The sequence below is a fragment of the Chamaea fasciata genome, unplaced genomic scaffold (genome assembly GCF_029207755.1).
Source record: "Chamaea fasciata isolate MVZ Bird 193981 ecotype frontalis unplaced genomic scaffold, bChaFas1.0.hap1 SCAF_10, whole genome shotgun sequence".
Classification (NCBI taxonomy): domain Eukaryota; kingdom Metazoa; phylum Chordata; class Aves; order Passeriformes; family Sylviidae; genus Chamaea; species Chamaea fasciata.
The window spans coordinates 6,104,810-6,129,246 of NW_027094095.1; the positions used below are offsets into that span (position 1 = coordinate 6,104,810).

At 45.2% G+C, this 24,437-nt stretch overlaps 1 protein-coding gene across 14 annotated transcripts in view; it reads right to left on the reverse strand.

Moving 5' to 3' along the window:
- The window catches only part of RABGAP1L (RAB GTPase activating protein 1 like), a 228,604-nt gene that overhangs the window by 24,630 nt on the left and 179,537 nt on the right, over positions 1-24,437 (reverse strand). Inside the window, exons 1-2 of one of the 14 annotated variants that reach the window (XM_066192183.1) lie at positions 9,938-10,042; positions 6,925-7,777 (exon numbers count right to left, since the gene is read on the reverse strand). The exons of 8 other annotated variants lie outside the window; for them this stretch is intronic. In XM_066192183.1, coding sequence (XP_066048280.1) covers positions 6,925-7,035 — 111 coding nt within the window. In that variant the 5' untranslated portion in view covers positions 7,036-7,777; positions 9,938-10,042. Of the gene's footprint in view, positions 1-6,924; positions 7,778-8,215; positions 8,758-8,806; positions 9,048-9,937; positions 10,043-24,437 lie in introns of those variants that run through there. 5 more of the 14 variants (XM_066192181.1, XM_066192180.1, XM_066192182.1 and 2 more) reach the window with 5 other exon arrangements.

Here is a 24,437-nt window from a genome sequence, read left to right on the forward strand (position 1 = left end):
GGTTCCATGCCAACATCGTTATAAACCGTGGCTCCCATTTTACTCTTTATCTACAGATCTGTCTGTCTACATTTGAAAAAGTCTGTCAAGGCGGGAACCTCCCTCGGAATGGAAAATACGACCCAGTTCCCTCCGAGTTATTGTAACTTTGAAATGACGGGGCTTTCATGCAGAGCTATAAGGAAGGGAATAGCAGTTCTTTACCAGAGTGCACAGAAACACCCCCAGCACGGGAACACACAGCAGCGCCAGCGAACAGAGCAGACCAGCCCCCGCCCTTCGCCTCGCTGCAGTTCCGGGCACCGCCGCCAGGGGCGCTGCTGCCCCCCGGCCGGGCAGGGCCGCCATGCTTCCCCGCGCCTGCCTGCAGGGGGCGCCGTGCCGCCGGCCCGGCCGCGCGCCCCTCAGGCGGCGACGGCGGGCGCGGCCAGCGCCGAGAGGTGGAAAAGGCGCTTCCTCCGCAAACCGGCGGCGGGCAGCCGCTCCCGCTGCCCCTCTGAACGGCAAAATGGGCTCCAGCAGGGACCTCGGAGCGGTGGCTGCCATAGCACAGGTGGGCACCCCCGGGGAGGCAAATGAAGTGTAGCACAACCTCCAGAGCCGTGCCAGGAGCTGCAGAGTGTCGGGTAAAAGTGCAGCAAAAACCCCAAATCAGCGCAGAAACAGCAGGGCTGGGCAGCACAGCCGGGCGACACTGGCCCCGGACAGGGTCAGAGGTCGGGGGTTGAAAAGGTCCCAGGTGAGCAGCTGCTCTCGCGGGCAGAGGCGTACCCAGGATAAGGAAACGCAGGGAAGAGCAAAAACACTCAGCAGCAGCGAACCCTCTGGGCAGCAATGGTCCGGCACCAAAACCACACCTGTCCCACTCCAGCCCCGAGAAAGCTCCGAGGTGAGCCCAGTCCCTCGCCCCCCAGCCAAAATCCCATGGGAGCTCTGCACTTCCCAAAGTCCCCCAGCTCAGAGACAGTAGCAAACTGCCTCCTTCCTCCTCCTCCTCCTCCTCCTCCCAGCCACATCTTTTGTCTCTCCTAAGTATCGTCCTTATCATCTCTTAGGTAACAAATGGGAGAAAATTCCCTGAGAGGAAGAAAAAAGGAAAAATCCTAACCTCCAACGCTGTCTGATAAAAGTAACTTTACAGTTGTAAGAGAGTCATCTCTAGCACAGGCTTCCCTACCACATGAGGGATTTATATTTTCTTAAAACTCAGATGCTCCAAGGAGTATCCAACAACCATAAAGCATGAATTAAAAAGCTCAGGAAATGGGTCAGAAAGCCATTGTGAAAGGGAATCATTATCCAGTGACATCTTTCATTTTTGGTCAATGACATTCTGGGTCTCTCCTAGGCCTCATCAAAGACCCAGCACTATCAAAGACTACATCAGAGACCAGCAAATGAAAGATCCCATCCAACTAACAGAATTTGCAGATGACACATGGAAAGAAAGAACAGTGCAGAAGAAGAACCAGAAACTGTACACATACATTCCAATTCCTGGAGGGAGCTTCTTCAACTGAAACACACAACTGTGCTGACTCCAGAGCACATTGCCACAGGACATGACTCCAACTTGGAGCTGGGGTGGAATCCCATGAGGAGATGCGAAGGGCAGAGGATGGGGTAATGGGAGGCACATGCCGGGAAAGCAGTCTGCCATCAGCTGGGCAAGACCTAGCTCTTCCTCCACAGCCCTCTCCCTCTCTGACCAGAATAAACCTGCAAACATATTTCAATTTAATCATTTTTGAAGATGTTCATTGCATCAATACCATTGATAGCTCAGCCCCGCAAGCAGCTGCATTGGCATTGCTCAGGAGGACAGAGTGGTGCAGGACTGGAAATAAACACTGGTACAGAGAGAAGGGAGGAAATAACAGACCACCTTACTGCCAGAAATATAACTGTACTGTCAGAGCCAGGCTGCAGCAGAAAGGCTGATGTGAATGGTGGGATGCACAAGGATAGGGGAAAGGAAGCTGACCAGGGAAGGTCAACCCTGGGCTGTCACTGAGACCAATACTCTAATATTGCCTCTCATCCTGGGAGATGCAGTTGGGGACAAGAACTGAAGAGGATATAGAACAGAGCCCCCGAGCTGTTCAGGCACAGTGTAAATGCCTCTCAGTGAGAGATGTAAGAGCTGAGGGTCCTGAGCACAAGGGAGCTGCTTCCAAGACAAGGCAAGAGGATGGGGACAGAATCTGGAAGCTCCTGTCCACAGAGGAGGGAGGGATAGAGGTGGGACAGCTCCTCGAGACAGCCTGAAAGCAGGATTCCTCCATAAGTTGGAAAGGGTTCAGATGAGGATTGTACCTGTGGAAAGAGCCAATTGGCAGAACAGTGACCAACCAAACCTCCTTCCTCCTCTGGCAGCAGCTCCAACTACAGCATGGCAGGGAAAGATGGGCTTCGAAAGCTCAAGTGCTGCCAGGCACTCTGCACTGCAAGACTCCAGACAGGGAGAATTAAGAGATTCAAGGAAAACCTGAGAGTGGAAGGGCTCCGGGGGGCACATGGACCAAGCTCCTGCTCAGGCAGGGGCAGTTCAAAGCCAGAGCATGCTGCATGCTGCTCCTGAAGGCTTTCAAGGATGGAGCTGCCAGGGTCTCCCTGGACAGAACTGCTCTCCCTTGTGCTGAGCCAGAACTAACTCTGCTACAAAATACAACCATTTGTCATAATGCAATGACCTGTCACTGTGTGCCTCACAGTTTGGCTCTCTGCTTTCTAAGACCATCTTTCAGGTGGCAGGAGACTGCAATTAGATCCCTCCTGAGCATTCTCCTCCTCAGGCTAAGGTGCCCCAGTTCTGCCATCCTTTGCCATGCAGTCGCACCCTGCCTTCCTATCAGTCTGCCGCTCCACTGGCTTTAGCCTGTGAATATCCCTGGTCTCCCTGGGGGCTCAGGACTGCATTCAGGGAGAGAGATTCATTTCACTGACACCTGTCTGTGCACAGCCAGCCTTGGGCACTGCAGGACACAGGTTATCCACCACAACTCCCAGCTTGCACGCATGCTGTCCCGGGATTCAGTCCCCATCCTGCAGAGATGATGGAGTTTATCCTACTCAGGATTTTGCATTTGCCTTTGCACTTGCTGAACCTTGGCAAACTCCTCTCAGCCCAGCACTTACCCTCCAGTTTCTGCCCTCTGTAAAACAGGGTGCATCCCCTTCTGGTGTCTTGGCCTGAAGATGTAAAGCACAGCCCCACTATCAACCCCCAAAAAGGTCCAGCTCCCTGTCAGTTAGACTTCAATCCACGGATGACTATGTACTGCACTTCTCCCAGGCCTCCCAAATTTTTCACCCGCTTTGCAGTTCACCCACCCACTCTAAACCTCCTCAGTTCAGCTTTGATGAAAAGCTGAGAGCTTAAAAATCCTTATGGCAGGGTTTGCCAGTGTGTAACCACAAATTCTTTCCATGAAATGGCCGATAATTCCCCCGAATAGAGAGCTAAACACAGCAAGGCAGGCAGGAAAATGGAAATACAATGAACTTTCCACAAGAACGTTCTTCAGCTCTGGATTAAGAGGATTATACCACTTAGAATAGCATTTTTATAACCCCTTGAGTCCAAGTTCTCTGCAGATAAACTGAAAATTGAAATTCCCCACAGTAAAGCTGCTCATTTCTTGCTCAAACTACACAGCAGCCCACTTATATATGCTGCTCTCCATGTCTGTGCAAAGTAGTTCCAGAACAACTTGAAATTCTGAAAGCAAGACCACACAGCAAAACAACTGCATTTCATGGTCACATTGCAATATGACTAATTTAATGATAATATATGTTGGGGGATTACTATTACACAGTGTAGCTTTGAAACATATTTAACAAAACCTTATCTCAAATCATCCACATCCTGTTTTGTTTAAGAGCATCAGAAAAACATTATAAAAATACTGCTATGCTTTCCAGTGAAAAATACAGCTAGAAGGGATGGACACAGATAATACAGATGGTGCAGACAACATCAGATAATTCTGACTGTGCCCAAGTTCATGTCTATATGGCACTGGGTGTGTCAGAAGGTCACACAGGGCCAGCCTAAAGCACGAGGAACCAGCACAGCTCTCACCTGGCCTGGTTTGGTTTGGTCATTAGCCCTCTGTCACCTCACGTCGTGGCACGTGGCTCTCTGTGCAAGAGAGACTCCTGTGCTCCCTGGCCCACTGCACAACCCAAAGGAACTACAACGAGTTTTTGTAATGCCAGAAACCTTCCAACAAGACCACTCCAGTCACAGAACAAAAGTCTTTGCAAAACGTTTTTTTTTTAAAACTGTTCTCTGCAACCTGAGCGGTGTAATAGAAAAGCTTTTCAAAATAACTGAAACTGGATTTTGCAAACCCAACAGATGAATCCTAGATTGCAACATACCTGTGCTACTAATATAAACTCTTAGAATAAACAAAACCTCCACAAATCTTTCCTGCAGAACATCCCTCTGTGTACAGTACACGCCTTTGTGTACAGTACACGCCTTTGTGCAAGCTGGTGAAGGGACTGTGACAGAGTCAACACGATTTGCCCCAACTTATCCCGACTGTCCACCTGTCCTGCAGTTAAACCTAGCAGCACAGAACCAAAAGAAACTTTCTGAGCCGTCAGGTCCTGTTCCTTCGTAATGCAGACTCCTATGCATTGTCTAGTCCTATCATAATCCTGAGGAGAGCTTCATTTTAAACCTCTGCAGGCTGCTTGCACCACTATTTGCTTAGTTAATATCCTTCAAAAACAAGTTAAAAAGTAGTTAGGTGTTTCCTGTGTAAACCCAACAAAAACCATATTTCTTAATTTCTTTACTAGTACATAATGCACTGAAACATGGAATCCTAGAATGGTTTGGGTCGGAAGGATGTTAAAGACCAATTTGTTCCAACTCTCTGCTGTGGGCAGGGACACCGTCCACTAGACCGGGCTTCTCAAAATACCATGTTAATACACAAATATGTTAATACTCTTTGATTCCAGGGGGGGGAAAAAAAAAAGTTGATCAGAACAAACCGTTACAGTAAAGTCAATTAGTCAGATCTTTCTAAATGAAAGTAAAATTATAGTCTTCCTCCCACAGTAGTTCTCTGTTTACTAAGAGATAAGTAGTTACTTCATTGAGAAATGTTTTTCATCTTATTTGCAGAGTGGCAGAAATCATCTGGAGATGTAACACGGTGCTTTCACACCAGTTCCTCTCTCTCCTGGTCACTCATAGCTGACCCACAGGAATCCAGAGATGCACAGGAATCTAGGGATCCACAACACAGCTCCCGTTACTCGTGCTCTGCAGCTGCCCAGACCTGCAGAGCCCACCATGGCAGCACTTCCCAAAGGTTTAAATTACAAGGTAAGCCACCATGAAAGGTCTTCTTACCACAGGGATTTTAATTCAGCAAGTGCTAGCTCCAGAACATCCCAGCAGTTCAGGGCAGGAAGCTGCCAGGAAAACCCTCTGTTCATCATCCCTTGCTAAAACTGATCCTAAGACACTCCCAGAGCTGCCAGCACCAGGCTCCGGTTAATCCTATTGCAACACCAGGTCCTGTCTGAAGCAGATCCTTCTCTGGCCTTCCTGGCAAAGTAACACATGGTGCCACAGCAGTCAGCTAAGGGAGAGCAAGAGGAAAGGCTGGGGCTGGACAGTGAATTAAGGGATACTACTTATTTAAAAGTATCCAGCAAGGGAAAAGCGTGTGACTCCTGATGTGCTTGTTAACCAAAGCCTGTTTGGAGCCCAGACCCGAACCAGGTCATATTTGAGCATGGTTTTGTCGAGACTGAATTTCTAGATTTATTGTATAACTGTTGTAATGGACCTTGAAAATTCCGCCCTAAAGAAGGCCAGAGACAGGAAAAAGCATCATAATAAAAGGGATTGGGGAGAATTTGGTTTACATCCAGAGATTCAATAAGCCTACGTGAGATGCAGGAAATGAGTTCATCAAATGATCTCCTGAGCATGGAGTGGCAGAAAAACCCCAGAGGGAAACAAGCACAGAACTCTTTACACAAGATACAATAAAGCAAAGTTTCCTTTTCTGAGAACACTTTCCTTTGTCCCAGCAGAGGAACTGACTGGGTACAAACACAAACCCTGCCCCAAACCTGCACACACGGGCACTACTTTGGGCTGCTGAATAATTGGTTGATTTGTATTTAGCCTGAAATGTTAACTGCATTCGCTTGTACACTAAGCTTAACACCTATACAGACATTTTTATTTCAAAACACTCCCTCTGATTGCTTCTAGGCATCCTGGCTCCCACATGGGCTCAGCTGCCGGATCTGAGGCCAAAGATGAACTCTTGCACCAAATTTCAGAGCCTGGGGTTCCCTCCAAGCACAGAGATCTCCACCACAGAAGGAGATGACCACACTCTACATGTCACTTACAGAAAGAGATACACTATTTATGAAGAAATAACGTATTTCATTCGACTAAAACGTTTTTACAGATATTTATGCTGATTTTGAAACATATAAAGGTAGAACAGCACCATTCCCAAGGAAGGGACTGATTCTCTCAGATTTAGTGATGAGGGTACTGGCACCCCAGAGCCAGCATCTACCCTGACCTCTTGATTTACATTCTAAGGGCCTGCAGCTGGATTGGCTTAATTATTATTCCAATCAAGTAAAAAATATTATGTTAACTGTGATCCTACTGAGCAAATCACCTTCTTCTAAACTTAGCTGCCCAGAAAGATTTTAATAATCTCTTCTGAAATAGATTGTTTTCATTTTGTTAACGCATGATAGCAAATTTCTGGAAAAGTAATAAAATAGAAACCAAGGAATAAAAAGAGAAACTAAAGAACAAAAAAAAAAGAGCACAAAATAGTAGAGTTTTCAACAGAAGGACTTAACTCCAGGACAGAGCATAACCTTGAGCATAACTGGCAAAGGAGGAACACCTACCACAGCTTTGGGTTTGCTGACTGCCACCAGATTGGCCAGACAATCCTCATCACGCAGCTGGCCAAACACATGGGCATCGTAAGCCACCACTATGGAGATCTCTTCCATCATTTTGCTGCCCTTAGCAGCTGAGCAGGACCACAGTCCGGGGCTGAGCCTGGGCTCAGCTCCCCGTCAGTTGCTCACACCCAGCTGAAGACGCTCACGGGGAAGGAGTGTCGCCAGAGAGAAAACATGAGCCAGCAAATCAGCTCCCGGTCGGGTTTTCCACTCAAGGGAGCCTTCGGTATCATGGGAAGCACACACGGCACACCTGCTCACACTCCCAGCACCTGCCTTGCAAAAGACATTTGCTGAAGTCTGGAGAAAGGCAGGAACCTGTTTTAATTCCAGTGTTAGGCCAAAGATGAAACAGCAGGAGAAAAAACAGTTTAGTATTAAACAAGAAAAGATCCGTCAGAGCTTGATGGTCGCACTGAAATCACTGCTGTGCTTCTCCAGTTTGGTAGCAATTGTTCGTTCTTTATTCCCAGTGTTCTCCCATGAAAGCTGATACGCCTGTCAGCAGAGTCTTCTCTTCCAAGGAATTGCTGCTTCTGGCTTATTTTTAAGTTTACAGAGATGGGTATAATGCTGATTTCTTTAAAGCACTCCTTGAAATTTACTGCCAGTTTCTAAATCCCTCCTTTGAAATCTTTTAAAACACTCGCTTCTGCTTTTTTGCAGATCTCAACTGCATTCTGTACCCTGTAGAAACTTTTCGATTTTAGCAGGAAGACGATGGCATCAAGTCACATCAACCCTCCAAAAAGGCGTCCTTCACTTTCCACATGTAATAGAGGGTAAAACAGCCCTGAAAAATGGAACAAGGCTGTGAAGCTCTTTCTTGAATAATCCTGTATCTCCACAAGTGAAATGAAAACAATTTATACAATTAAAACTTAGATCTGGCACTGTTTTAGTTAAGAAGTAATATGTTTTATCTAGTTTGTGAGTCCTAAAGAGTGGAGCAGCCTTCCGAATTGCTCCTGACTTCCCAATTAATTTATCATAACTTTTTTAATCTATCTGACACAGAGCAAAAACAGCACAAGGAAAAAATGCGGAAAAATAATTAAAAATCAGTACTCCTTAAACTACAAATGAAAATCTAGAAAACAATACAGGATTTGAAGAAACAAACAAAATATCCCAGAAGAAACTCCTTTCAGGACAATCAGGCAAGGTGAAAATCCATCTATTAAATTTTTATCTTCTCTGGAAGCCTTTTCTTCCTTGTGAAAAATCATACCTGCTCAAGCAACAGAAATCATTCCGGCCATCCATTTGTATCCAAAAAGAGTCTGTGCTGGATGGAGAAAATCTGGTAGAAATGTCCACAGTAGGTTGGGGTGGCGTATGGTCACACTCTCGCTTTCCAAAATGAATAGTCAGACCCACCTTGCTTTTCTTTTTCCTCTGCTCCTGGAGTATCGTTATCAAAGACTGCACCTACCTAAATAGCACCAGGTGCTATTTGCATTTGAATAGGAAACTTGAGCAACAGCTGTAGCGGGCAGGATTAAAACCCTAACAATCCTTCTCCACTTAAATAGTGGGGAGAAATTACATGTTATTGCTAGGAAACAGAGAATTCTAATAGGCTTATGGCAAACAAAAAATGCAGCACTTGAGGTTAAACTCTTGAGACTAAAGCAGATTCTGATCGTAATTAACCCTTGCAGGATGAAGAAAGATATTTCTCCCTTGAAAAGAACCTATTGTGCATTCTTTCCTTGTTTTTCTTCAAAGGCCATTTTTTCCAATTAATTCTTGCGGACTTCAGATTCCAGCCTGGCCAACGAGAAGGTGTCTCTCCATGTCACCTGTACAGAATGCCTACCTGCTATGCCAAACCCGGCTCAGGTTTTCGGAAGCCTTTAAACGCCGCTCCCTCCTCAGCTCCATTGCCTTGGGAGGGGGTTGGTATCTTCTCGCAGAGCAAGTTCCGAGCGTGGGGCTGCTCGTGGCCCCTCCCCGGTGTGCTGACAAAGGCAACTGCTGCCACAGGTACGGTCCCTTCCCGCATCCCCTCCCAGCCGCGGGCACCCGCGCCAGGGGCTCCCAGCAGGGGCTGGCAGTACCTTGGAACACTCAGGTAGGTGCAGGGGAGGGAGCAGGTGGTGCAACAGCAAACGTTCCCATGTTAATGAAAGACCAGTTTAATTCTGCAATAAGGGCAGGAGGTGGAGAATGCAAATTATCAAACATACTCCACAGCTGCAGCTACTCGAACTCCTCCCCTGATTTAGCCGACAGGCTTTTCCATTTATAAGGAATTATGGACTAGAACTACCTTCTTCTTTTCCTCTTAGAGAGGTTACAACTTAACAGAACTATATCTGCATATTATTGTATAATTACTTCAGTGATTCTCATACCTATTCATAACAAAGGGCTTATAATTTTGGCATGTTCTGACTAGCAACTGCAAGAACTAACAACTGATTTGTGACGTTGGCTGATACATCTCTTTAAATAGAATGTTTTTCAGTTGTTTCAAGCTAATGAAGCTGAGCTGCCTGCAAATCCCTATGATCCTACATTTTACATCCCTGTTAAGAGCCTGTGCTCTACCCTGAATCACCACACGAAATTAAAACTATCGAGCCAGGTAAACTAAATATTTTGAATTAAACTGACCGAAGCAAACACATCCACTCAGGCACAACTGCAGCCTGCTCACACCAGAGTAGCTGGAAGGGAAAGGGCAAGCAGAGGTGCCCTCCACCACCTCCTCAGGCCACACTACACACTCCTCCCAGCCCCTCCATACAGAGCCTTCCCCTCTGCCGGGGTTTTTGGGTGCTGAAGCGATGAACAACCTACCAAAAGACAATAAACCCCACGTGGAATATTCGTATTTCCTTACAGCAAAGATCACATCTCTGTCTAACACCACATCTACCTTGCAGCAGCCTTCCTCAAGGACCAGGAACGCAGCCCCCGCCACGACACAGCTGTGAACGCGTACCTCTAAAGCAGGAATTTTTGGAGAAGCGGTGCAACCAAGCAGCCAGGAGACAGAGGAGAGCCAGCAGAAGGACAGGTGAGCTGCAGAGAACTGTTAACTTGTTAAGCTAAGTAGCTCTAATTGCAGTTATTGGGATTTATATGTCGGCGGTTAAGAGAGGTGAATGGAAAATTCCTGAATTGAGCAAACCAGCTCTCCTAGCAAAGCAAAATCCTGCTCACTCCCAAGATAAATTCATTCTCACTCCACCCCCAGGAATGTCTTGCTGCTATCTGACAGGGATAGGATCTTCTGACAGACAGGGAAGTGAAGTATGTGCAGCTCCTTGGTAAGCCTCCCTTCCTGCCACCAGCTCCAGGAACACAAAGGCCTTTTCTGTGATTTGCCTCTCATGCATTAATGAATCTGGGAAGATCACAGCCGTCTTCAGAGAAGGAAACATAAAACCCCTTTCAGAGCACTTAGAATGGCATTTGGCAGTCTTCAAGATAAGTTTACATGTCTTTTTCCTCCAGTGGGAATGAATAATGATAGTATCAGCTCTTCTTGTAATTCTGAACCCACAGGAAGGGCTTTTTCAGATGCATCCAGCAGTGAAAACCAGCTGGTTACAAGTCAAACGCTGTGGATCACACACACAGTTCTATTCTCTACTCACCCACAAAAGGCTTGTCAACCATCAGAGAGCAGCAGAAACTGGAACTCTGTTCCAGTTTTAGACATGCTTCTGGATTCCACGTGAGACTGGAATGCAAAGTCACCATGGCTTGCAGGAATGACCTGCACCATTCCAGAAATGCATTTTCCAGGCTCTGACTGAACGGCGATTGCTTCCCCAAGATTTATTATTTAAAATGTCAAATTAGCATGGCCTATTTTTTTTTTTTCGTCAAAAGAAGTGGGTGTATGCACCTGTGTTTCTCCTAAAATAATTCTCCAAATGTGTGGAAAAATCTGGGCTTGATGTGCTTTAGCACATATAGTCGCAGGGGTAAATCCTCCCAACTAGCTTGCTCCTGGTTTGAAGGCAGGCACAATTGTAAACTCATTTCTGCAGATCAAAGCCAGCAAAGCCATCCAACTGGAGAGAGGGAAATGTGCTCTCCGAGGGGTGGCAGAGGTCAGTGTGGCTGGAATTGCTGTGGCATTCCTCATACGCTGGTGATGCACTCCCCATCAATGGAACTGTGTAGCCCAACACAGGGAAGAGCTGAGGACGTGAGAATCTTCACTTTATGGTGCCAAATACCCAAATTCCCCTCTCCCAGCCTCCCCAAATCTGCTGCATGCCACACAAAAAGCTACTCGTGCTTCCAAGCAGCAACTGCTGCATAAGGATTTTCTTCCACAGTGTTCCTATAGATGATCTTTAAAGGAAGTAAGCAAAACTCTTTATCAGCTGCCCCCTAAAACTCCAAAAGGCAAAGAGCAGCCCAGCCAATCGCTGCCCAGCCTACTGGAGCTCACTCCCTGGATATCTGAAAGCACATTCTCAGCTAATTCTGTTCTGTGTCTTTGCTCTGTTCCTCACTGAGGTGTTCACTAGCACTTGAAATTTTAAGGGTTTGCGTCAAGTTCGCTCTTCATTTCAGGTTTTACATAACTTAGAACTACAGCTAAATAAGGCATGCCCAAAATAAACCTGCCTGTTTTGATTTCTAAAACCACACAAACATGAAGAAGATTAAACAGCAGCATAGCTGGGACACCAGCCCACAGGTACATGCTCATTATTCAGCTCAGTCCATTCCAGATTATTTTGAAGCTTATAAAGAGAATTTATGAACCTCTTTTAATTTTTAATTTATTAAATTCACATGTTTTTCTTCATGTTTTCATACATCTTTCCTATCCTGCCACTATCGCTTTTTCTAAGGGCAATAGAAGTTATTTCCTCTCTCCAGCTAGGCTTCCTTCAGACGTGAATTGTCTGCCAGAAATATTTTGCTCCACGAACTTCCTTCTTGCCTGTGGAGAATCTGGGTTAGAGTTGCATTGACTTTTTGTTTGTTCATGTTTTTCCAGTAGCAAAGGCAGCACAGGATTGATACTGAACTATCAGTGGATTTTATTGCTTTGCCCCACGAAGAGCTGTGGTGTGACGGGTGACAGAGTCACAAGGAAAGTACCAGACACCCCCGAGCCAGTATTGATACCAAGTAAAGGAAAACTGAATCTTACTGTGAGTTTTAGAAAACTCCAGCTTTTGGCTGTTGAAAAAACAGATTTTACAGGATGTTTGGGGCGTACTTTGTTTTTACCTAATAAAACCAATTGAGCTGAGCATATTTCCTCTTTCCCCATCCTTTTGTTTTGGCAAAATAGGGTATTTTGTTTTCCTGTCTGGAAAAGCAAGGGGTGGTACCAGTGAGCTCCCAAACAGGCAAACATTCCTCCAGCCTAATGCCCTCTGAGTGGGCCATGCTGGTTTGGAGCAGTGAGAACATTACAGAAACGATGCAGAAGGAATGGGCAGAAATTCCTCATCTGCCTTGGAGCATTATTTCCTGAAAAACAGTAGGCTTCTGCCACCTGTCTCCTGTGTCACCCCTTCTCTTTGGGGACCCTTTTTTATCTCCTTCCAGTTCCATGACAGCAGACATCCACAAACAACTCAACTCCACAACCCAGAGAAGTGGTGACAGATCCAGAGCAGGGCCAGGTACCAGGGACCTTCCTACAGCCGTCCCACAGCCATGGCCAGTGTCTCCTAGACCTGTGCTCTCCAAGCCAAATCACTACCCACAGGTCCCTCAACAGGTGCCCTGGCCGCTAACTGGACAAACATTAACAACCTGTCTGCCATTAAAAGTGTCTCTGATATTCCCTGGGGCTACCAATCCAAGAACTGAATAATGCTTGTATGGCATTTAGACCGTGCAAACACCATTCAGAGCTAAATTCCATAATAAACTCAATACTACCTGTGAAATGTATTTAAAACTTGTTGCATTTTTCACTTCACTTGGTGTTGAAAAGAAAAAAAAATGGGTCAAGCATATTATCCAAGAAAATTAGCATAAGAGTTGTATAGGGATGCTTTGCACTTACAGTGGTTTACAGGGATTTCTGGCCTGCTTTCAGTACAGGTTGATTCAGGGATTTCACCCAAACAGCCTCCTGTCTTTTCACGTACAGCAGATGATCAGCAAACAAAAGATACTAATTAACATTAATTGGCACATTAAATAGCAACATCTGTCACATGAAGAAACTCACACAGGGCCCAGGATTTGGCCTTCTCATTCTAAACTCACATTTGACTTTCTTTCTCAAGGCAGACACATCTCTCCATATATTTCATTCCCTTCTCAAAGAGGGGTTAATAGGCCTTACCTACACACCTGAGGAAGACTAATAAAGGTAAAATTAATGGAAAATGCAACACTCTAAGGAGTGCATTATTGATGTCTGTCAAGTTTGCTCCAGTGCTGAACCAGCCATGCTGCACGGGGAGAATGCAGTGACATGTTTACCTCAATGACCTGAAGTGCCCTGTTTCAGGTCAGACTTTATTATCTTTACTGACTATCACTTTGCACCTGACCTTCAGTCTGGGACAAGAAAAAAAAAAAGAGGAAAGAAGGAAAGGCTGGAGAGCCAGATGCCATGAGAAATTCTTGTAGTTAAGTAACAGGAAGAAAAAGGCAGGACCACAGCACGTCCTCTGCTCATCATTCCCACAGGAGCTGGCCATGCATAAACTCACCACGACGCCCTTGGCTGTGCTGGTACCTCACTGACATCCTGACAGGAGCCCTATGGGAAAGGTGAGACATTTCTATATGGAAACAGCACAGTGGTAATGGCATATTCACAAAATAAAAAATAAATCTGCCCTATGATTGCCTGAAAGATGAGGTAACGACTAATGAAGACTGAAGTGATGAGGGTGAGCAGGAAATGGCACATGGCGTCAGCCAAACTAGGCTACAACAGGCAGACCAGTCCAGGCACCTTCCCTGAGGTTTAGCAGTCAGTTTGACTGTGAGACAGTCTAGACTGAGGCAGGCCCAGTGACTCTGAAATGAGACAATTTTGTGCATTTTGCATTAAAGTACAAATTACTGACACTTTCCAGGAGAGTGGCATGTCCCTCAATGCTGGAGTTAAAAATCAAGGCGTTAACTTGGAGCTCACAGGACTGAATGCAGCCCAAAAAGATCCAGCAAACAGCACTTGCTGGTAGATGTTGATTCCAAAGGTAACAAACAGCCAGCTGATACACAGAAGGCATTTGACCACAGACCCATTTGCTAGGAAAGGCAGAAAGCAGTTCAGTCTCTGTACTGGCCTGGACAAATTCCCTGGGAATTTGCACAGGTCAGCTTCAGGGGAGAAAGGAAGATCAGGACTATGCAAGCTGATCAGCTGTATAAGACTACCAGTAGTATCCACTAATCTAAACTCCACATAATCCTCTGTGCCTAAATCCCTATTCATCATCATCCAGTACAGTGAAAGGGAAATTCTGTTCTCACAAGATGATTTGGGAGACAAACTATTCCAGTACTTAACTGGGCTGATTTAGTCTCCCACTGGGAAAATCTGCATCTACATTTAGTGCTTCGAAATAACACAATGAGGAAAGCTTTTGTATTTACATATGATTTAAAGATTACCCTGTCTTGATTTGACTGTTAATAAGCTTATTTTAAGAGCTCAAAGGGTATGTTTGGAGGGGCAGAAAAAGCAAATGCTGCCACCAGTTATCAAAGAGCTCTATAATAATCAGGTATTTCTTCAGAAACCACAGCTATTTCCATATATTCTTCTACCCTCCCCATGTGGCTTATTCCAAGCTTGTCTTTTATTTAAAATCTTGACTATAGGCCTTGCATTACTTACTAGTATGACAGCTACTCAACTAAAAGAAATGAGACACTCCCTAAAAAAATACCAACATAAGGAATTGCTGCAGCTCAGCACAGATGTCCACAGGGCAAGAGGACATCTTGTATCCACGGGCTCGGGCTGGGCACAAAGTGCTGCTTAAGCTGAGGTCGAGTGCAAGGGCTGAGCTCCCTTGGAAGCTCCCTCACTCCCAGTGCTCCTGTTGACTCCTCTCAAGGTCCAGCTAGAGGCCTATATTTAGAGACAAAATTGAGCCATAATTTCTAATCTGTACTTCACTTTTTAATATGTCTTTCATGTAGAGGAAGGGTTGGTGCAAAATTCCTTCTGCAAGAAATGCAAGGGAAGTGCCAGTAATGAGTGAGAAGAGCTAATTTTTGCTTGATCCGAAGGAAGAAAACCCCATCAAAAAAAAAAAAAAAAACAAAGGATGCAATAAAATTTAGAATGATCTGCAAAAGAAGTTTTTAAAAAGAGGCTTCTATCACCATGTAATTCCTTAATGTATTTCCGAAGGATGTATTTTATATGATCACCAGCATCACTTTCACTGTTTGGAAGGCCAGTGAAGCAAAATAAACCAACTCACAAGAGTGTAATAAACTAACATGCAAAAGAAAAGCAATGTTGCTGTCTACAGTGAATTTCATTTGTCATAGAAGTCCAGGTACCTACATAATGGTTTGAAAGGTTATACAGATGTCCTTCTCTCATCTGTGAGAGAATAACTCTGTTTCCAATTACTCTTTATCACGGAATCACAGAACGGTTTGAAAAGGACTTTTAAAGGTCATCTTGTCCAATCTTGTTGCAATGAGCAGGGACATCTTTAAAAATAATTACTCTTTTAAGGCAGTGAAGGATTTGATCACCTTTCTCAGACATAGAATCATAGATGAAAAATATATGACAGTTGTTTTGTGGAATGCCACACAGTGTCTTCCTTCTCTAGGTATTTCTCACTGCAGAACTTTCCCAGAGAGATAAACATGGACTAAGTAACACTCCTGGGACTGGAAGAGTTGCCTTGGGACTGGCAACTGATTATCAGGATATTAACTGGATACCCCCAGCTTTAAGGAGAGTGGAACAAATGAATCCCACTGGTGACACTTGTGATAGAGCATATCCCTGACACTGCTCGGTACTGACATAAGGGCAAAGGCATCTCACAGGGAAAAATAAAACCAAAAGGGCAATTTCCTTGATGATAATTAGAACTGTGAAATTGAGAAAGACCAGAAACAGGTCTGAGTCATCTTTCTTATCTCTCCTAATCAAATGTAGCAAGAGAAAAAGCCCACTCTGAGCTGGAGATGGAACACCCTAACTCGGTCTCTAAGTGCCTTTGGCCACCTCTTATCAGCAGTGCATGGCAAAACATCCAGGGTATTTTGTTGGGCAATACTATGATTCTTTTTCTCACTTTTTAGATTTTTTTTTCATTTTTCCATTAAGAATGCACAGCTGGTGCTCTGTTTATCAGTATTGTTTGCATTCCTGTGCTCTTCTTGAATCTTCCAAAGTTACTTCAGGGTATATATAGTGAGCTGGCTGGGCCCACTTCCACCAAAGAGAGAACAAGAGTCTGCAGCACAGATCAGTGATCAACACAGCCATGGGCAGCAGGTCTCCGGCAATGCCTGTGTCAGCTCAGGTTTACTTTGCCCTTTTTCAGCACTGCAGACCACCCCACATTTTGCCAGAGCTCTGAAAGTTTAAGAGTGACAGCTGAGTATACCAGGTGGGAGGAACCAGAATGAGAAATGCAGAGATCCTCACCCATCCCAGCCACTTGTCTGCTTCCGGGTGTAATTCGAGACGTTAAACATCATCTCCTGTTCCCTAATTGTCTGACATCGCCCCATAGGAAAGATTCTATTCTTCCTATCTTCAGCCAAGGAAAGTAAGATGTGTCGACTCATCTTTTCCAATGTACCCGAAAAACCCTCTTGGGGCAGTAGAAGTTATTCCTGGGCATTCAGGCTGGTACCAAGTCTCCTGTGCTTTGTTCACACCTCAGCTGAGAGAATACATGAGGTAACTTCCCCACCTGCCGGAGCACCTGAGCTCTGGATGAACAATGGCACCAAAACCTGCACCTGGCACAAAAAGCACAGCCTGGCTTGTGAAATCTCAGCTGTATTAAAAAACTCCGTGCACCTGCTGGTCAGCAAAGGTTTTATAATCAGCACCCCTCCGGATGTAAAGAAGTGGACAGCCCAGTGACAGATGTGTCATAAATGACAAGACCAACAGTCTATTCTGAAAAAATGAGAATACATCATGAGCATGTCAGGCCACTCAGATACAATTTAGCTTTCCAAATGGGTAATTGAATGCTTAAAGTAAATGTCTTGGGTTTTGTAACCAAAAAAAAAAGTTTATTCTATTCCATCTGTTGAAATCTGGTTGGGGAGATGTTTTTTTTTTCTTTATCTGTTGTACCTCCAGGAGGTATAACAGGTAACAAGGCAGCTGTTAAAACCGGGTGGGGGCATTGTTTATTATCTCTGTTCACCCTCCCACTACCCCCATGGGGATATCTTCTGTTAATGGGCCATTAAAGCTCACCAATGACATGACACATCACATCATCCCACTGTGAGATGCTCTACCCAGGGAGGAGGAGCCAAACCATTTCCACCTAGACAAAAAGGAGCCACAAGTGTCACCAGACATCCAGTGTTCCCACAGGACTCCCAAAGGAAGATTGGACCCATCTCTGGACCCTTTTTTCCACAGGACCATCTCTGCTTCCAACAGGACCACATCTGCCACTCCAGGAGGGCTGACCATGGACTGCTTCCAACACCCTGACCAACAGGGTGTCAGGTTGTATTTCTGACTCTTTCAGGGTTTTCACAGTTTTCTAGGATTTCTTGTTTGTTTGTTTTTTGATTGCTTCTTCTTCTGTACTACATTTGTACATTTTTTTTTATATCCCTAGTAAAGAACTGCTATACCTATTCCCAACATCTTTTTCTGACAGCCTTTTAACTGCAAATTTGTAATAATTTGGAAAGGGGGAGGGGGGACTTACATTCCAAGGGAGACTCCAATCTTCCCTGGCAGATACCTGTCTGTCTAAACCAAGACAGTAAATAAGAAGAAAATTCAAACTGGACTTAAAACATCACCTTTCTCATCTCACTTTGATGTAAAAAAATTACATTAATTTTGAAAAAAATTACAATCCCTGTTTTACACGACTGTCTGTACAAACACAAGTGTTCATGTCCTCTCTGTCCTCCTCAGTGAGTGTCAGGTAATAGCTGGATCATCAAAGCAGGAAAATTATTTTTTAGCAAAAAGAATTCCACAAAGAAAATCACAGCAGTTAGACAAAGCTGTCAGTTAGTGCAGCCAAAGGCTGCGAGGAGAGGCCCAAAAGGCAATACCTGTCTAAGAAGTATAGCCCAGAGACTCAGCTCATGAATGTTGGCTCTGCTTCCTGAAATAGAAAGGAAATAGGGCGAAAAACAGTTTGGTCCCTGTTTATTCCAAATAGATCTCTAGAGGATTCATTCCCTTCTTTCTCAAGCTACAGCATTGTGCATGAAGTGCAAAACAGTGGAGCTTCTGAGGGGCTCTGAATTGTCTCTGAAGTTTTTATTGAGGAGTGGGGCAGTGCTTTCACCAACGTCAGACAAACAGGACAAACAGCCAGGCTATGGTGCAGTATTCCTGCTTAATTCTTTCCTGGTTGTGAGAAGTGACTCCTATCAGTGCTACTGATTTTCTGCTTGGCAAGGAGGTTCTCTGGGCAATGCAGGATGTAACAGAGCATGCCAACCACTTCCAGCTTCTCTGCTTTTGGGAGCACATCTGGAACAAAAGGCACAGCAGCATCCTCATTCCACCTCTGCTCTCCTCTGCTGTCCACGTGTAGCCACCATAAATGCTCTGCCAGTTTATCTGTACACAGCACACTCCAGCACCAGCCTGCTCTTGCTGTGGACACAAGTTCAGACAAAGCTGTGCCTGGCTGGGATCCCAGCCCCACCCTACAAAAATGCAGTTGGTCCTGCAGAACTGCCTGTACAGCAGGGCTCTTCCCGGCACTGCTGGGCAGGGAAGGATAACCATCTCCTCGCTCTCGGCAGAGCTGGTTTGGCTACAAGAAGCCTGGAATGTGGACACTGCTGAAATTAAAGCAGCCAGAAATAAAGTAAGCAGAAAAATGGCTTAAAGCCATCTCTGTTCTGACCCCTTTTATTTCCATCAAGGACTGTGATGACCAAACAAAGGGGTAAGCAGTCCATGGCCAGCTATGCCTTTAAAACATACTTCCATTACACTCCTGGATGCCACTCCAGCTCAACAAATATCCTGAAAAGTTTGCTCAGTTGATGAACAGGAAAAGCAGGGCAGAGGATGGTGCTGGACAAGTAGCAATGCAAGTCAAGGCACCCTGCGGCAACCTAGAGGCTTGTGGCTCTGCTTCTGCGGTAGGGAAGAAATCTGTTCAGCTATGTAAATAAGATGCACAAGTAAATAAATAAATAAGAATAGGAGTGGGCGGGGAAAAAAGCACCCAGACCCTGGCCTCTTCAGTATCTTGCAGGTCGCTTAGCAACAGGCTAGCTGCTGCAGGGTAAAAGAGCATGAAATCAGCATCTTTTCAGCAAAAGACAAATTGAATGGAAATGTGGGGAGGTAGCCTTTTCCTGGCAGCAGTGAGGAAAGAACTGGTGAATCTGATCCTGTGGGCATCCTTTTGGAGGGGTTCCTGCATGCAGGGATTGTTAATTAATGTGGCTGAGAGGCTCCGTCCTGCCAGCAAACTGATAAATTCCAGAGCATGCCTGGGAAGCCAATAATTCAATCTTGATTAAAACGATGTCTGTTACAGTCACCTCCTGGGTTAATTACTTATTAACCATCTTAAATCGCTCAAACCAAATTCTGTCGGACTCCCCTGGCTATGTTAGTGCCAGCTGACCATAGAGCATGTTTCCAGTGGCAGTTACCTAAAATATCTCCCCAGCACTGCATGCTCAGGTTTTATCTCATGCCATCTCTGCACTCACTAAAGGAATGGGCATCCTGTGAATCTTTAAGTAACTGAATCCCAGCAATACAAATCCACTTGTTCTGGCCAGGTAATTCCTCTGAACCCAACTGCTTCTACAGCCTTCTGGAACAACCTTGTGTAGGCACAGAAGAGGATCAATACATAGACAGCAGCTACCAGAAAGAACTGAGCTAGGACAGCAGCAAGAACAACATGTGGACATTTCGTGGAAGACTTAAATGAGAGCTCTGAATGAAAGATTTTTCTGGATCACCTCATCTGCTGCTGGAGTGCACCAGTTGATTATTTTCCACTGCTAAATGCTGCTGGATTCTGGCAGCCAGGCACAGTCAGGGACCTGTGTGGCACATGATCCACTTAGAGGTGGTGTGGGCTGGTGGTCGGGTCAGCAGAGGGGCTAAGTGGCTTGTCCAGAAATCCAACAGGAGGAGCAAAGGGAAAACACAGCGGCCTTGCTCCCTGCTTTATACACACACAAAGCAGTGATAACTCATTTTACTCCTTATTTACAGATAATTTGTACTTGTGTGGCACTTCAGCAACTGTGAAAACCATCTGGGGGCTACTAGTGAACCAAATTTACTTGGAGCAGGGAAACTTCTCACCTGCATTTTATGCTCCCAGTGTCCCATCACAGCACTTCATCTTTCCTGTGATGGGGTGGAGGGTTCAGAAGCCATCCCCAGATCCATAGGCAGGAAATTGCAGGAAATAGTATAGAGCAGGATGGCTGCTTTCAATCCTTACAACTTTAAAAATTATTTCTGTGTCCTTGGGAGCTGCACACAGAGATGCATTTGGCAAGGGTTTGTTTCCCTCTTTGTCTGGGGTTGAAAGGAAGGCGACTGTGGCTCAGTGAGTGAACACTTAGATGAGGTATCCCCCATTTCCTTAATGAGCCTATTAAGTGACTCATCAAAGGTGTAACGACCAATCTCCGAAGGGAGACACACAGAGATAACTGACTGCACTGACATATTCCTAGTGCACACAAAACAACCTATATGCTACAAGAGTTAATTGGGAATAATGTGATTCCGGTGCTAGAGAAGTACCTAGATGGAAAATACATTGGCACTTTTCCTTTGTGCAGGCTGGAGTTGTCTGTGCCCAAGCTCACAGCTCCAGCTTTTCCTCCTCTGAACGAGGGATGACAAAATCCTGCTGTGAGACATCCCTCTCTGGGGTATTTGCAGAGTCAAGCATCTGGAACTGCTGGTGCTCCCTGAGCCTGAGCAAAATCCGTGACTGAAGGAGGAGAGTCTTCGTTTAGGTCACAAAAACCAAAGATCATATCAAAATTCAAACGAAATTTTCTTCGCTGGTTTCCTAAATGAGTCCTCGAAGGTGTGCATGCCAGGATTTAATCTCTCCAAGGGGATTAAAAAGTACTGCTATATTAACACAAATACCGCAGGCATACAGCAACCAGCTCCCATCCTGCTCCACCACACTGGATTTCATTTATAAGGTTAACCATGATCCACTGCAGCACATTTTCCAGAATCTTGTGTTCTGATTGTGCATTGAGAGTGGAGCAAGGGAAGCAGGAAGAGGAAATAGCATCAATAGTGCTTAGGAGACGGTACTAAAGGAGAAGATGTACTAAAACACGTGCCTATTTCACCTGAAATGTCACTTTATGTCAACTGCCACGGTTTCCAGACTGTCAGAATGGAATTAGATTGTAATTACATCCTCTTTGGACAAGGTCACAAGAATAAAAGCTTAGTACTTGCCTCCATTACAGGTGCTGTATGTTCTTACGCTCCTGGAGCAGACAAGCCTCCTTTTCTAATGGCAACAAATTTGCCTTCAGCGTAAAACACTGGTTTAAGTCCATTAGTGCAAGGTGAGGCATATTAAAAAATTAAGTCATCATTACTCATCTTTCTGAGAAGTGTCCCAGAGCACAGATGTCTATATTCTCTTCCTAATCCTTACAATTCACATTATATCATAACAGCAACAAAAAGGAAATGAATACAAAACCCAGACCCTTGTAACCTTACAAAAGGTGGTTTTTTTACTCGAGCCCTCATCAGCGAGTACAGATGTGTTAAACCCCTTACATCAGAGACTTGAACACTTCAAATTTTTTTCACCTTTCCAGCAGTCTTCCCCAAAATTCCTGTGACATTATATAATCTTGTCTAATATTCCTGCATGATGGATCAAAGGTTGAAAATCCACAGGTCATACAGGTAAACAGGTGTATTGTTTAAACAGGGAGCCTGCAAACACTGCATGGCAAAGTCCTTCTGCCAGACAGGATCATTACTGACATTTTGTGGACGTCACAAAAAAGAAAGATTAAAGGAAAATAGAGAGGGACTCTTGGCTGTTCCCAGGGTTCCCAACAAGCTCCTGTGTGAGCTCCCAGCCCAGTGTTGGATCTATAAATGTGCTGCTCCTTTCCATTAAGAGACTCAGCCACCAGAGGAGATGCTGCTTGATGGAGAGAGATGGATGAGAGCAGCAAAATGTGAGATGGCTCTGGCACAGCCCACAAGCAGCCCTGCTCCCAATTCCCCCCAGCAATTACTGCTGCACCCGGGATGAGCATTTTCACTCCAGGCTGGGAGTTCCTCTGCTCTCAGAGAGCACGGGTGGAGGTTTTCCAGGGTCACCAAGCCAGGCAGCACTTTCTTCCCCTTTACACCGCCAGCCCTGCCCGGAAGTGTTTTTATCAAGCCTTGAAGCACTTGGATTTGTCATGCTGGCTGGAGAAGATGGGTCTGGTGCATATTGGGACAAAAGAAAAAAACATATGGCTAAAGCAGTTCCCCCCTGGCTAGAGAATCATTGCCTTTGCAGAACCCCTCGTCAGAATTCTGGGAAACACAAACTGTGGCAAAGAAGACGCTCCTTTCCTATCACATGTCCTTCCTCCTGCAAAAGGAACACGCCCTGCTTCACACTGTGCTTAGAAAAGGGAAAAAGTGATCAAGTTCTCTTGAAGGAAGTTCATTACAACACAAACCTACATTTCACTTTGCATTACAAGATAAACAAGGCCCAAATTTGCCTCAGAGCTTCCTCTGAGCTGCTACTTAAAACAACAGGATTTGGGTCCATACCAGCTCACCTGAGTATGATGGTCTGGACAAGCAGCTGGAATGAAGAAAACTGTGCTGGGATCTGTATTCTCTGGCACCAAAATACAGCTCCTTTCAGCAAGAGAAACCCCTTTCACCACTGCCTCATGAGGAAAGACATCACACTTACTGTTTTCAGGACTATTTAACATTTGAAAGTAACACAGTGGTGACAAGGTGATGGAATTTTTTCCTCATTTCTGACAGGTCTGGTAGATTGCAAAATCATCAAAAGGAACAGCCTGACTATAAAGTTTTTGTGTGTCATCAACAGTGGGAAAAGAAATGAGCCCGAGGTAAGGAAAGCAGTTTCTCAGAAAGCAAAAGCATTATTCAATCCAGCTGCCTGCAACAGGTGCCTTGGGGCACGCAGGAGCAAGTGGAACATGGCATCCTCATTAGACAGTTAGGAAGCAAAGCCTTGGTCCCTTTTCCAGTTCTTCCCACTGCTCTTGACTGGTCAAAATAGAATCAATATTCCCTGCTGTGCAAAGAGGGAGTGCCCCGGGTGGCACAATCAGGTGGCTTACTCAGACTGCCATGAAATTGCTCCTCATGAGGATGCATGATAAGGGCATCGATCTTGTGCTCTAAGCTGTGGGTTAACCACGGGATTTCTGAGATTAGAAAGGAGCTGCTCAGATAGCCACTTGACCCTGTGAAGAACTTCAGCTATAGTTTAACTTTATTTCCCCCAGAGGTGGACTCATTAAGCCTCTTCAAGTTCTGTCAGCCACAGTGTGTGTGTGTGTGTGTGTTAGTGAATGCACACCTGTATTTCTCATGCAGGTAAGCAGTGAGGAGCACCCTCCAGGCTGGTGCCACGTGCAGCTGCACCTGCCCTGGGGACTGCTGAAGCTGAAGATTTTGCAGCTCTGTTGTCACAGTAACTGAGTGACTCAAGCTGACACTCTGGCCCTGAGCCATGCCTGCGCACTGAATTCATGCCTAGACTTCCACATTGAAGAGATTATTTATTAACACAGAATCAAAAAATGGTTTGGGTTGGAAGGGACCTTAAAGCCCATCTTGTTCCACCCCCTGCCATGGGCAGGGACACTTTCCACTATCCCAGGTTGCTTCAAGCCCCATCCAGCCTGGCCTTGGACACTTCCAGGGATGGGGCATCCACAAGTTCTCTGGGCAACCATTTCCAAGGGCCTCACCACCCTCACATGGAAGAATTTCTTCCCAATATCCAATCTAAATCTACACTCAGTTTGGAGCCACTGTCTCTTGTCCTGTCACTCCATGCCCTAGTAAACAGTTCCTCTCTGGATTTCTGCATCTATACTAATTATTAGGCTGATTAATAACTCGGAGATGAGATAGTCTGTTTTTTTCATGTCTTTTGACTAACTCTCAGAATCAAATTTTGGTTAAAGACTATTGTCCAGGAAATCGCATTAATTAATTAAGCAAAGGAAGCTGAAAGAATAACAGACAGATAGGGCAACACAATGAGGTCTGATCTTCATCTGCTGCTTGAAAAACTGGATAGAACAATGAG